This window comes from Neopelma chrysocephalum, unplaced genomic scaffold (assembly GCF_003984885.1).
Source record: "Neopelma chrysocephalum unplaced genomic scaffold, ASM398488v2 Primary Assembly neopelma1_43, whole genome shotgun sequence".
Taxonomy (NCBI): domain Eukaryota; kingdom Metazoa; phylum Chordata; class Aves; order Passeriformes; family Pipridae; genus Neopelma; species Neopelma chrysocephalum.
Genome location: NW_020897702.1, coordinates 5,940,472 through 5,955,405, shown reverse-complemented (window position 1 = coordinate 5,955,405; position 14,934 = coordinate 5,940,472). Strand labels below are relative to the sequence as shown.

General features: G+C 35.0%; 1 protein-coding gene across 2 annotated transcripts in view; it reads left to right on the top strand.

The window, feature by feature from the left end:
• The window catches only part of NUP58 (nucleoporin 58), a 42,402-nt gene that overhangs the window by 25,777 nt on the left and 1,691 nt on the right, over positions 1-14,934 (top strand). The window contains exons 14-16 of one of the 2 annotated variants that reach the window (XM_027677863.1): positions 2,670-2,768; positions 5,593-5,688; positions 10,651-12,637. In XM_027677863.1, the coding sequence (XP_027533664.1) occupies positions 2,670-2,768; positions 5,593-5,688; positions 10,651-10,820 (365 nt within the window). In that variant the 3' untranslated portion in view covers positions 10,821-12,637. Of the gene's footprint in view, positions 1-2,669; positions 2,769-5,592; positions 5,689-10,650; positions 12,638-14,934 lie in introns of those variants that run through there. The other variant, XM_027677864.1, reaches the window with a different exon arrangement.

Genomic DNA, 14,934 nt, shown 5'->3' with positions numbered 1-14,934 from the left:
CTGTGATTTTAATTCTATGAGACCTGTAAATGTGTCAGGTTGAAACTGATCTTTCTTGGGTAAGACTAAATTGTTTTAAAGAAAGGCTTTTCTTCAAGCTCACCTTTTCTCCTCTAAAAATACAATATCCCCCAACAACTTAGTTACTCTCTCCTTAACTGGTGAAGTACAGAGTTAGTCAAAGCTTGATCAAGCTGTCAGCATGCTTTGTTATGTTTTGACTTGATTCAGTATGAGATTCAAGTGCTAATGGGAAATGATACTGAAATCCTTATAGCACTTAAAAATTTTATTGTGCAGTTTGATACTAACCTTGGTTAAAATTAACCAGTGTATTACTTTGTCAGAATCAGATCTAAGTTATGACACTAAATTTGTTCACTCTTTGGACCAGCTGTGATTTAAAAATTGCAGAATGTCACTATGAAATCTGGCTGACCTGTCTGGACTCTCTGTAATGGGTCCTATTCATTAAACTGAAATGCTCTACGGGGCAAAATATATCAAGTTTTAAAATGTTAAAATACTTGTTATAAAGAATTTGTCTCGTACCTATAATAGCCAGAAGCGCCTTTTTTTTTTTTTTTGCTAGTGCTTTTGGCATCAAAGAATCTTGCTTGTTTTTTGCTGGTGAAGATTATGTTTATTTACAAGAACTATAAGTAGTGATGATACCTTCAGAACATTATGGTACAAAATCAACAAATATCATATGCTGTTGCTCAGTGAAAAGTTTGCTAGCCTTAGGAATAAGATCCTGTTTTATATGATCTGAGGTGTTTTAGTATAATGTTTTTACTGACTCTAAAACGCATGTTGCATTCGGTAAAAAGCTTGGCCTGGAGGACTGTAGTGATTTGTTTAAAAGGTCTTCCACTAATAGTGCCTCCTACTGAGATAGAAACCTGTGTACTTGAGAAGGAACTGGATGTGTGTTTTTGAATTCTTTTACTTTATTAGATTACTGATTTGTGTAGGGGGGTTTGCTTTTTCCATTGTTAACAATTTTTTTCTTATTTTTAAAGAGCTGCTAGGTAGACGTATCAGTATTTAAACTGGATGTAAACAACTTTTAGTTTGAAATCTATGTGAAATTTTGTAATTGCAACACCTGATATACTTTTTTTAAGTTGAAAAAAATAGCTCGGTTTCCCAACTATTCCCTGCTAAGCAGAGACTGAAAGCTAACAACTTTAGTTGCCCTTAAAATTTAGTTTTAACACTACTTCGAGTATACAGATGTTATTCAGCTGGGATCACATAAGAATTTTGTGTTCCTAGCAAAAAATGTTACTTTTCAATATACAGTGCCTTTCACTTGATTCAAAATGATTTTCCATTTAAATACTCAAATACTGAAATTATTTTAAAAGCTTGAAATATTCACATTTTAAAATTCTGTAAAAATATTACTAATGGGAAACTTTGTAGTACAAAGGAAGAAATTTTGAATGAAAGTAGCCCAAGTGTGATAATGGTTTAGGAAAAAGGCTGAAATCATCTGAGCTTTATAGTAATATTTGAATAAATCATCACTTTCACAGATACAGTATGTAAAGTATGTTCAAAATTGAAGATGCTATCTTGAGCAAAGGTGCGGATGTCTGTGGATTAAGAGTTTGGCACTGTATTTTATCTTCAATGGTTAAACTTTTTAAATAGTGCACTGAAAACTGTTTGAAAAAGACAGGAATATAAGATTGTACTGTGAAAACTGTCAAAATATATTAATTATTTATCAGAATTAATTATTTTAAAATGTGTTAGTAATGGGCTAGCAAGTTGATTGTTTATTCCCCAATTTTAAGGAGAAAAAAAAAGGAATTGAGGCTGTAAATTTCATCTTGGCAGACTGAAATTGTTTTTTGACAGTCCTGCATCTTATTGTGAATGTGCAGGGAAAGTACTGTCAACTTTTTTAAATTATGGAACAAACTCTGACTCTGAAATTTTGAATGTATCTAATTCATTAAGGTACACAGAACTGTGCCTTTTGTAAATACTTATTTAAACAGGTGGTTTTACCTTATTGAATGGTGTTATGTAGCAGAGCTTAACAGAACTCAGTTATCACTTGTGTGGAAAAAAATGAATTGTCATGTTACTGTGTACTTGACTTGCTTAAAAATGAACAATAAATTTAATAAAATAAAGTCATTGTCTTGTTTTTTATCTCAGTGCTCTGTTTAAATTTGGATGGAATACTTAAGTAGTTTTGAAGAATCCTCTTTATTAAATTAACTTTAGGTAATACAGTTTTAGTTACATTAGGGTCAGTTCTTATGTTTTTAATTTGAAGGTTTTCCCTTACTCTGATTCCATTAATAAGGTGGCAAAATATTGTTACTTGTGAGTTATCTCAAGGTTTTGATTAATGTTTTAAAGTTTAAGGTGAGACTGGTTAACTTTTAAAAATACTAAATTATGTTCTTATATTATCAGTTTTGACTAGTTTCACCTTATTATAATCAGTGTTTTCTTGGAGTTTTACTAGGTGAATGTAGAGTCAGTCAGTTAAGTGAGAAATTTTAATGAGGTAAAATTTGGGATCTTAATGGGATTTGTTGAAAGCAATGATGTTCACATTATCAAATACTTGAATAAGTAAATAAAGAACCTCTTTACTATGAAAGAGTAAGGCAAGTTTGTTCTCATTTTTTTTATACCAGGGCCACAGCCATCTCTGGGAGTTAGTTTTGGAACGCCATTCGGCTCAGGTATTGGCACTGGCTTGCAATCAAGTGGCTTAGGTTCTTCAAGCCTTGGAGGTACACTTTAACTTTTCTAATCTTTCATTGAATTTTATACCGCACATCTGAATCTCTTGCAAACCTTTAACTCTGCTAGGAGGATGATCTGTTTCAGGGAAAGACCTTAAAATTTGGGAGGTCTGTGCTTTCCAGGCTTCTTCCTGCCTTGCAGAAGGAGTTGCTAAGGCTAAGCCATTGTAGTGAAAACCCAGGATAAACAGGAAGAAATAATCATGTAGAAACTGTGCTCTTAAAGCTAGGGAAATACATCAAGTACATCCATTTGTAACTCCAACTTGACTTAATTTTACATATATGAAAGTTATACACCTGAGACATTAGACCATGCTGTAGCTCATCCATAGAAGTTTTTCACTTGTTAACTATAGGGACCCTTTTCTGCTTGGATTAAGATAAGAATGAATCTTAAAAAATTACTTCAGTTCTGGGATTCTGCTTGCTGAAACAGATTTGCTTTAGCAGTCACTCTGTGCCTCAGTGCTGAGGTGGAAGAAAAAATCCTTCCTTCGACTGAAAAAGCAACATTTGAAAGTGAGGGAAAAATACTTACCAGAATATTAATAATGCTAATGGGCAATATATTCCAGGAGGACACATGACTGTGAAAGAGTAGGTGGTATTAAAAAAGTTATATAATTAATGTAGACCTTTTCATTTAAATATAATGTGTTCTCAGTAGTAGAATTACAGATAGAATTTAGGTGATTAGTAGAAGCTAATGTGCATATAAATTTCCTATCTATGTAGGTTGGGGGTTCCCACAGACACTAATGTCCTCTGAAGCTTTTGTAAGATCTGCAAAGAAAATTGATACATCTGCTGAGTGCAAACATAACGTGTTGTGGGTTTTCTTGCTACATCCTCTCTTCTCTGCAGCCTCAGTCCACACTTCTACATTTTGCCTGTGAACCAAACATACAAATCGGTGTTGTAATGTATTTAAATGATGAAACATCACTCAGTGTTGGAAAGGTGATGTAACCTAAACATTACATGAGTTTTGCCTTAAATAATCACCTTGAAATTATCTTTAAATCTACCAATGTCCTTTCTCTTCATATTTTAAGCTTTTTCAGATAGAAGAAAATCTGTATACGCCTAAACAAGAAAAAACACAATAGTGGGCTAAAAGGAAATCACTTTTGATTTACCAGTTTTTCCCACAATCTTTTAAATGCCTTAAAAAAATCCCTATAAAATTCTTCCATTTCTACCAAAAACATTATAAACTAAAGATTGTTCACCAGTCTTACCAATGTAAATAAAAGAACATTTCCAACTGCTTCTAGTTTTGTCAGAAAAAGCTGACTTGTATTCTTTTTTTTTTCCTAGTTATCTACTTAGGAAGGTGTTTGCTTACCTTATTGATTTGCAAAATGTTTGTCTTTTGATGAATCTAAAAGACTATGTGATAGAAGCAAGTAGAAAAATAAATACATACCTGCAAAATAACCTGTAGGTGTGTTCTTGGAAACAAAATAGCAGAATGATTACTTAAATTTGTTTGGTTTTTTTAATCTTCGGGGTTTGGGTTTTTTTGAATGGGACAATTTTTAATGTATGCTCTGGAAACACCATTTTAATTGGGGAAATTTGCTCTCTTGATTAATTTTCTGTGAATTTTGTCAATGATAAACAGAGGCTTTTGCATTTAAGTATGTAAGTTATGTAGCACAGATCCTATGCTTCATTAAATAATTGCAGGCACCTTATCTGATTACTGGTTATCAATTTCAACCTAGATAGGACACAAACTGTATCATTTAAATAAACTATCTTACATTCATATGATACTTGCCATTATATACCCTTAAACCTCATTTGATTTTAAAACATTTCAGAACACTAGGGAACACTGCTTCAGATAGTGTGGTCAATCCTTACTAGTCTTAAAATATCAAAATTATTTCTGTAAAGGAATAGTAAAGGCTCAGTTTGCAGTAAATGAAAGGATTTTCCCTGACACTTGAAACTTAAGACAGGGGCATAATTTCCTCAAATACAAATACTGTTCTCTTTTGGAAAAGCTCTTGAGACAGCCAAAATCAGAGAATATGGTTTTCTTACAGTTCCTATTATCTGGCCTCTATCTCAAACTGCAAGTATCAATTTACTTTTCCTTTGAAGTGATCTTGTATTAATAACATGATTTGAAATCTTAAAAAAATTATATTATGCAATTATAAAGGACAATTACAAAACTAACAGAATGAGTTTTATTACAACTATGTTTATGGCTGTCCTTTATATGATGATTTTTCACGTTAAAAATTTTGTTTCTGTTCTCTGTTTAACCTATAGTAGTTTCCTAGATAAAGCTTATCTCCAATAACCTGGGAGAGGCATGACATTAAAATAAACCAAATGTAAACTGAAAAAAATGCTTACTCTGTTTTAAGCATAATTTTTCTCCCAGAGCTGTAGATGAAGATTATGGCTTTCTGTAATAGAAGTGATATAACTTGTATCTGAATTTTCTTAGTTTTAGCCCATTTGGTTACCATTTTCTTGACAATTTACAGCAATTCAAAAGAAATTTCTTGAACTCTGATAATTTACAACACCTGTTTTTATAGCTTTTCCTTTACTCAGTTTTGGATTTTGAAGGTAGTATTTTTCTCTAATGCTTTCCACTTTGCACTCTTAACACAGTGCTGTGTTGAGAATAAAATGCTCTTGAGACAGTAATCTTAGGACTACTTGTTTACCAAATATTGCTTAGAATTATGTTTGGTTTTAGAATACTCACCCAAAACCTATGTGTCTTTAATTGCTGTGTCTGAATTTTTTTTGTTGTATGTCTTTACTATTATTCTATTAGGATTTGGAAGTAGCTCTGCGTTTGGAAGTAGTGCCACAGGAGCATCATCATTTGGGTTTGGAACTACAAGTAAGCCATCAGGAAGTCTAAGTGCAGGTTGGTTTTTTTTTCTTTTAATTTGAAATTCAAGGTTATCTTAAAGCAAAAGTCTTATAATCAAACTGCTGTGTTCAGTCTATGAAAGCTACTGAAACAAATGTGCTTAAAGGTGCATGTGTATATCACCAGTGAAGTAACTGTTTACTTACTAAATACACATTTTCAGATCAATTTTTAGGTTCTGCGAAAGGTCTCCTAGGTAGACAGTATTGAGTGAGCATTAATGTTTCCCATTTGATGGTGTCTTTCTAATTAGGAGTGGAATCAGGAGATCAGATGCATCAGATTGGATCAGATGCAGTCTGAGGCACAGAAAAGCAATGACTACTTGAATGCATAGGCAGCAGTTACTGAGCTATTGAAATTAGTATATAAATTTTGTGACAAATATACCAGTAATTTGACTTACTGTATTTACAAGTGAAGTTAAAATTCTTTTCTAGAAACCCAGAAGGTTTCCTTTAAAGTGTATAACTGCTTACTCTTTCTAGTTGAATAGTAAGTTATGCGTATGTTATCTCTGTATATATTCGTAAATGATTACATTAACTACTTTGAAAACATTTCTGTGGCAATTGAACTACACAGCATTCATTTCACTTTTTTGTTTTCATTTTGTTGGGGGTGATTAAATTAAAATATGGATCCTATTGCTCCTTAACTCTAATGTCTGAAATCTTAGTAACTTCTATAGCTTGCATTTACCTATTTACCTTTTAAATAGGAGTAATAGCTACGAGTAAGTAAATAGATTACTATAGTCTGTCTTACAATCTTTTTTTCAATGGCAGATTGAAGGAGGATCATGTCTCCTGGGATTGGTTTTTGGTAGCATGTTTTTTTTTAAAAGCAAAGTATTTGTTTAATGGCTATTAATACAAAAGTAGCATTTTGATAGTATTTATTAGGAAGTGCAATGCTTTTTATTCTGGATTTTCCTTGGTTAGTGATGACTTGCGTGGCCTGTTAAGTATCATAAGGTGGAAATGGCTCACTAAGCTGGTGTAATGTTCATGAATGTGTAACAACCTAGTAAATTCTTGATAGAACTTTCGCTGATTTTACAGTATACAGTGTGTACGCATAAATCTTCTTATGCTTTGTTTTTAATATCAGAAACACCTGAGAGACTTACACTGCTTATGTTTTTATATTGTAGCTTATTTTTCCTGAAACCTATGTTAAATTAACTATTCTATATATTATTTATATAAATAATATTGCAGCAGTTCAGGCTGCTAAAGTACAAAGTTCATAATTTAGTTGTTAGCGTATTAAAAATATAATTAGAAAACCAGTTGTATGAATCAGTTCTCCATCACTAAGGAAGTATCAAACCGAAGTAAATAGCAAGTCTGTCTTAGCTATGTTGGTGGCGTGCAGAGGCAGTTTTAGGTATCATTTCCTTGTATTCCTCAAACCAGGCTTTGTCATGGAGCCAGTGCCACCAGTCTCTCATTTGCAAGTGCAGGAATTGGACCCAATAAAATGTAGATTTTCAGTTATGTCAAGAGTCTCAGCTGCAAAAGGTAGTAACCAGGAATAGAAAAAGACGAAATGTAATTTCAGTTATTTTGTGCCAGAAAATTAAGTGGTCATGAAGTCCTGATCTAGATTGGGATTATGGAACCGACACCTCTATAAAAAATTAGGTATCCCAGAAACACACTAACTTTAACCTTTTATACTCATAATCCTATGTCATTTAGCATCTGGATAGCATATGATCTTCAGTTTAATTTTATCAAGGGTGCATAAATAGGCTTGAATGATGCCTGAGGCTCGCCAGATTATATTTTCTGTTACATGTATTGTTTCTTAGCTAATATTTACAGGATCCTGAAACCATATTCTGGTTTATATTACCGTATAATAGTTGTGTCTTGTTTCTGAATCTATTTCTTTAGACAAATGGGGTGAATGTGGGTTATGGGATTTACTGTTGCTGCTGCTTTTGTTTAGATATGAGATCTTAAATATTTTCCCAGACTAATGTCTAGTAACACCCAACACCCTGTTCTTCTAGGCTGCTTAGATTATGCCCCAACTCTCCTCCACGTTTTCCATGAGTTTGTTCTTATCTTAGAATGAAAATTATAGATCTCCAAATTGCTTCTGTCAAGTGTATGAGTTAGATTTAGGAGTCCTCTGACAGTACTTGAGTGTCTTCTAATAGTAAATTTGGCTTAATCCAGGAGCGGTCGTTGTGTCCACTGTATCAGCAGATGAAAAGCAGAGCAACTGCAGCCTTCTCACAGTTCCTTTAGTGCACACAGTGGCAAGGTGGAACAGTGTCTCCGGATTCCCCCTGAAACACATATAGGCACTGTGGAAAGCTGACTCCAAACCAAGTCACATTTAATTCCTACTCTTATTTATTTAATGGCAACTAGAAAGGCCGATGTGAGTGGGCTGTTGTAAAGGGCATTAGGACTCTCAAAGTGATGGGAAAAGGACAAAAATCACCATTGAATTTATAGATAAAATGTTAAGGGAGGAAGGGGTGTACAAACACAATTTTTGTGAAAACACATGCTAAATATTCTTTGAAGAGCTGAGTTCAGAATTTTTGTCGGAGACTTATTTTTACTGAAGAATAGCAGCCTCAGTAAATGGGATAAGAGATAATCAAGTGGGATCATGGCTGGACATACTCATACTGCTGAAAAATGGACCTGAATATAATCCCATGGGTACTATGAGCAGCTTTTAGATACAGAGGCTATAATAAATCAGTCAAAGCTGTCCTGGAAATACTTTTAGATCTAGAGCACCCATTGTGGTGTGCGGGATGAAGGCAGAAATAGATTGGCTTTGAGATCTGCTGAACTGTTGTTCATCCCTGTAGCATTAAAATAAATTAAAAATACTGTTATGGGGAGGTGTGTACCCATCTTTGGCTTACCTAGGTAAAGGGCTGATGGAAGCAGAGATGCAAAACCTCTTAACACCCTTCAGGGAGATGCAAAGGCTGTGCCTTCAAAGGGCAGGTTGTCATTTACTTTCTGAAAATGGCTGTTTACACATAAGTAATACTAATTTCAACAATGAAATTGCTGACCACATTGTAGCTATAGTTCAAGACTGTGATTCTTCCCTCTAAAACTGAGCTATTCCGTGACTGATTCTCTTTCCTTGCAATGGGAATAAGACTCAATGTATACCCTGTTCAAGGGTTTTTTTCCTGAAGATTTTTCATTTGAGTATTCAGCTTTAGGGTTTGGTTTACTGTTAATGAAGTACCATACCATGGCCTTGCTATGCTGCTATGATGAGACAAAACCATTTAGATGAATTTCCCTTCTGCCATTCTACACTTTTATGGCTGCCCTAAATGGTACTTCTAACATAACAGCTATTACTTTCCAAGTTGTATCTAAATTAACAAGCATGTTTTCAGTCTTCTATCACATAATCTATGCATCTCTTACTCTAATATTACTCAAATAAAGCTCAGACTGCCTTCCCCGCATGCTTCAAAATAATCCCTGCATCTAGGAGCAGCAACGTGGAGGTAATTTATGAACACTTTACCGTTGCCTGCTGAACTCCTGACACTATAGATCACATACAGCTTTATCATGAATGGCGTTAATGATATTTTCTATAGGAAGCAATGCTTACCTGTTATCTCAGGTACATACTTGAAATAAAAAGGTAACTTACCAAGCACAGTTTTGGTTATTAAAAGATTTTTTTTTTTTCATTTATATCTCCCTGATTAAGAACAGAAGACACAGGCTTGTGAGAGCTGCTTCAGGATTCTGAGGAGACAACCAGTTGGGTTTTTAATTCTGTACTTTCAAAATATTTAGGCATTGAGTTGAAGATACTGATGTGATCAAAGGATTGCTTCACTACTAGAGAACTAATGAAACAATGTTAAGTAATGCATGTTGAGAATATACCCTTTGTTACTTGTGAATCAGTCCCATTTTTCTTAATATTTTAATTGTTTACAGGTTTCCAGGTACAACTTACATGAAGCTCTTTGTTAAAATCTTAACTTGCTTGTGTCATACTTGTTATTTTGTGTGATTGGTTGTCTTCTTGATTTCCTGAGAGAACATAAAGGGAAGTTATAAAGCTCTGCTTCTTATTAACTAATCTTGGAGAAATTTATAGCATTCTGTAATAGTTGCAATTATTATCTAAGTTGGTTGTTCACAAGTGATATAAATTTATAAAAGAAAGTTAAATGAGTTGGTGTTACTGTTGCTGGAAACTGGAGGCAGATTTTCTTCAACTGATACTGTTTCATAGCTGAACCAAACGTTCACTTTGTTTACGCTGATAGAGGAGGGTGGAGGAGTTAAAATAGCACAATTTGCTTACATAGTCATTCAGTTTTTCCAAAGCTTTGTCTCCAGTTTTGCTTTTTAGTTTAAGTCATAAAAGGTATTTTTAAATATAAAGAATTTGGCAAGGATTTTGACCCTTTTCTGCTTCACATTTAAGGTGTGGTATGTGCCATGCATATTATAAAGCCAGGAAAAGGTAGCCAAGCTAGTAGGAAGAAGACTGGGTGCTCAGACTCCAGCTTTGTCGTTTATCTGTTGTGAGTGAACTGAGTGGGCCATGGTCCACCTGTACCTTCTGCCTTCTCTCCCACCTTAGGAGTGCACTGCATATTTATACTGAGAACTTGAGGAATCTCAAGAAAATGGTTCTTCTGTTTTACAGTTTCAGTGGGACTTTTGGATGTTACTGTTGTAGGATAATGGTATAATAGACTTGTGATTTAGGATATAATTGCACTCACTGAGATAGGCTGTGTTAGTGCTGTAATATCCAAGTTGTCTTGGCAAGTCCGAGTGCACTACCAATGTGTTCTACAATGTTAGTATAAAGTATTACAAATGCTGGTAGTAAAGTGCCTGGTGTTCATAACTTCAAGGAGAACAGACTTGCAGTCCTGATATAACTTATGTTTTAAAATATTTTTCCTTCCTTCATAAGGCTTTGGAAGCTCGACTACATCTGGGTTTAACTTCAGCAATCCCGGCATCACAGCATCAGCTGGCCTGACGTTCGGGGTGTCTAATCCTGCATCTGCAGGCTTTGGGACAGGAGGGCAACTTCTTCAGCTGAAGAAACCTCCAGCTGGAAACAAGCGAGGGAAAAGATAGGCCTCCCTTTTAGGGAGGGGGAAGTGAATCAACTTTGTTCATCTGAAAAGTCTATTTTTCTAGATTGATGCATTAATTAAATTGCATCCCAGGAGATTTATAAAAATTTTGCTACTTTTCCCTTGTCTGAAATACAAAATTAAATCATATTGAACAGCTATTTTCTTGTGAATAGAAACTCATTTATGTATTTTTATTTTGGGCCCTAGTTTTAGAAATGTTCTATACTGCATTATTATTAAAGAATCTTGTAAAATCATCTATTTAACCTAATGTTAGTAGCAGAATATTTTTTGTTAATAAGCTTTATACCATATGAATATATGCATATTTGTTTGGGGTTTTTTTTGTACAGATAAAATCTATTCTAGTACAAATACTAGAGTTCATATCTTCTGTTCTTGGATATGGCCTTTAAATGTACTTCAGGGTGTCTTTGTGTATATGGATGTAAATATATACAGTACAGTGCACACATCTGTGTGTATGTATGTGTATATATATATGTATAAAACACAGATGTGCATACCTTTCCCCATAGACATATCTCCTTTTCTTTGTGTGTTCTGTTTCTCCATGTTGCTCTGTGGTCCCACAGAGTTTCAAATAGTGGGTCCCAGGCTATGTCATCATTGCTTCTTGTGTTTTGTTGTTTAAAACCAGCTGAAAAAGTTTACTATTTCATGAAGTTTGGTAGATAGTAGTTAGTAGCTCTTTTGGTTTTGGTTTTTTTTAAATCTTTTTTCTTGGCCCATTTAGCAGCCAACTCTAAAGAAGTATCTGAGATTTTGACACAGACATTTCATAGGTAGTGTTCCCAAACTGTTTCAATTTTAGGGATTTTTTTTCTCCTGAGCTGAAGAGGGAGGGTATTGCAGGATTTCACCTGAAAGCTCAGGATGCCACAAGGTCTACGTGCAAGCAAGGCTGGATGAGCTTTTCCCTGCAGTTGAGGGAAATAGGATATGCTGTGCTAATTAGCTGAATTAGCCGTTCCAAAACTGAGTTGATTCACTAGCTTCTTATCAGCACTGCTGGCATTGACTTAAAAGCAGTTGGGTATCTGCTTTTAATACAAGGTATAGTACAATAAGTTGCTGCTAATGAATGGAGGGGGGAAATTATGTAATTTAAAGGTTAAAGCTATTGCAACAGTAGTTTATGAGTCTTATATATTACAGCATCATAGCCTGTTGTGCTGCATCTCCAATTTGGTGTGCACTAGGAATATCTGGGAAAAATATCTTAAGGAGGAAATAGATCAATTGAGTCTTTGCAAATAACGATACTGGATTGAAGTGTGAGCATGAAACTTTGGAGCCAAATTGCTTTTTATGCAGAGATTTTGTCATTTGCTTTTTATTGTTGAAGTGTTATTACCATTTTGTATGTTTTACAAGTGTCTGCATTCAGCAGTGATTGCTCTTCGACAAATGTTCAGTTTGTCACTTGATCTGATAAAATTAAGGGAAACTGAGCACAGAATTCTTCACTTTTGTACTTGTATGTTATTGCATCTTTGTGAGCAGTCTCTTAGGAAGGGATATAATGTGGTTTTTCTAATGTCACGGAAAAATAAAGCTCACAGTTTATTTTGATTTTGACCTGTTTTTAAACTTTTATTGGGCTGCAGTCAAAACTGTAATGTTTGTATTCCTTTGTTACTGCTTTTTTAAATAATTAATATGTTAAACCACTGGACTCTCTTATAATGTATTAATTTGTGAAACTAATTCTAAATGTGTACTGTTTGTCCATATGTGCATCTTACCATTCTGTAAACAATAAAACAATAATGCTGTGATCCTTGTAATACACATTTGCCTATCTGAAAGATCATTTCCTGCTGTTCTCCTGCATTATAAGAGAAACAAAAACCCCATTGGTGATATGTAGAATCGTTTTTCCTAGAATTTATATAGTGCAAAACTGTTCTTGCTGAATTTAGGGACTTGATCTCTGGATTGAAAGTGTGGAATGAAGGGAGGTATTGTATTGTGGGTTTGTCTAGAATCTCTTCATAGTGTGCTATATGAACCTGGATCGTGGTGTAATGTAACACAGTGCTGGGAATGGCTTTGTAAATTGGGAAGCAGTCTGAGCCTCCCGGGTACTTGTGCTCTGTTTCTTTTCACATTAAAGCAACAGTTATACCCTTAATTTAGTCTAAGTGAAAATGGGATTATAAAATGGAATAATCGCATGCTGGACTACAAACTAAAGTCAAAATGGGATTTGAAATAATTATATTCCCAGAATATTTACTTGGGTGGTTGAATGTAGTCCTGATGTTCAGGGATCAACATTGTAAACACTGTTTCAAATTATTTTTTTCCCCCCAGTTTAAAGATATGTAATTAGAATGCAAAATACAAATACATTCAAGGTGTGGCTTGGTTTTCTACAAAGCAAGTTAAGAAGCTGACCTATACTTAAACACCATGAAATTAAATCAAGTCTGGATTATCTGTTCTTTAAAGAAAGAAAAGTATGTACTGGAGTAAGATGGGGTTCTGTGTTAGTTTGTGCATTGGTGTACAGCTGTGGTGTAAACCTATGTATGTGACCTCTTTCTTTACTAGAATTAACTTGTTTTTTCTTCAGTGTTCTTTCTATGATGAAGATAGCAGGAGGAGGGAGAGAGTTATGCCTTAGATTGCTTGTTTCAGGAACCTCTTTCTGGTCCAGAACTTTCTTTGCCCTCACATTTGTCTCCGTTTCTGGCAAATCAGTTAGCTAGATATTACACTTACTGCTTTCCTGTAGATTGTGAGGGAGGAGGTTGAGATAAGGTGGAGTGAGACAGAGTTTATGCATCTTCTTCACCACAAAAAATCCAGATGCAGCTATACTCCTTCCATCTGTGTATTTGTAACATAACTGTGTTTTCAACCTTGATTGCTTTTATAACACAATTTTTTGAATTAAAATAATGTTCAGGAATGCAGGTTTAGTGGCCTGTTTTCCCTCTTTGACGTCAGTGGTAATTCTTTGGTCTTTTCCAGTCTGCTACTCATGATAACAGAAGAAATAATCCAAAGTCAATCATGTCAGCTGTCTTACATGTTATTCTGGGTTATACCTGGAATGTCTCAGCAGGACATATGAAAGAGGCACCTTGCAGATACATAATGAGAAATTGAGAGTAACAATATAAAAAAATCTATCTGTACCATAGAAACTTGGATAAGGGTTTTAGGGAAACAAACTTTTTACAGAGCATAAAGCATTTATGCTCTAAGAACAAAGAACTGGCTACCCCCAAAAATTTCCAGCAATAAATTATGTAGGTTTTGGACTAATTGCTGGGAAACAGCTGTCAGGCTTTTTTGCTCTTCCCTCTCATTAAGTACCTTTCAGTGCTGTGGCTGCTGCCTCCAGACACCAGTGGATGGTTGAAGTATCCCTGTAGTAGACTGGTACAGCTTCTCCTTGAAATGGGCAGGTGGGTTTAGGGAGGGGAGGTGATGCCTACAGCAGCTCTGGAAGGCAGTGGTTACCTGCTGTGACAGTGCCCACGGAGCTCCAGCCCAGCTGTGACGTGCCATCTCCACCCAACGAGACTGGTAGGTTGCTTAAAGAGGATGGATCAGGTGAGGGAGGAGAAGTGTGGAAAGAGGTGAGGGGATATAGTGTGCAAGGCTCCCTATTGTGAATGGGACAACTCATTTTAATTCAGTTGGGGATAATTTCTTCTGATCTCAAATATTTGTATCTTGATATTTTTCTAGTCACAAAACAATTGCATTTGTAATATGATTTTCTTGTATTGATTGAATGTTTTGTTTAGTAGGTAGAAATAGCAGTTTTGTTTTCTAGATGGTTGATTCTTTTTTTTTCAAACTTTTTTGGGGAAAAAATTATAAATTAACTCCATAACCAAATGAATTAAAATATAAAATCAAGGGAGTCCTGTCAGGATTCCAGTAGTTCTGATGGAGAATGCTGCTTTCACCAGGTGGCAGGAGGCTGCCAGTTACATACCACCACAAAGCCCTGTCATGCAGCGTGTGTAGGAAAATGGTCAGTGTCCTGCTGTGCCACCCCCAAGTCTTCAGGGCCAGATGGGATCCACCCAAGGGTACTAAAGGAGCTGGTGGAAGAGTTGGCCAAG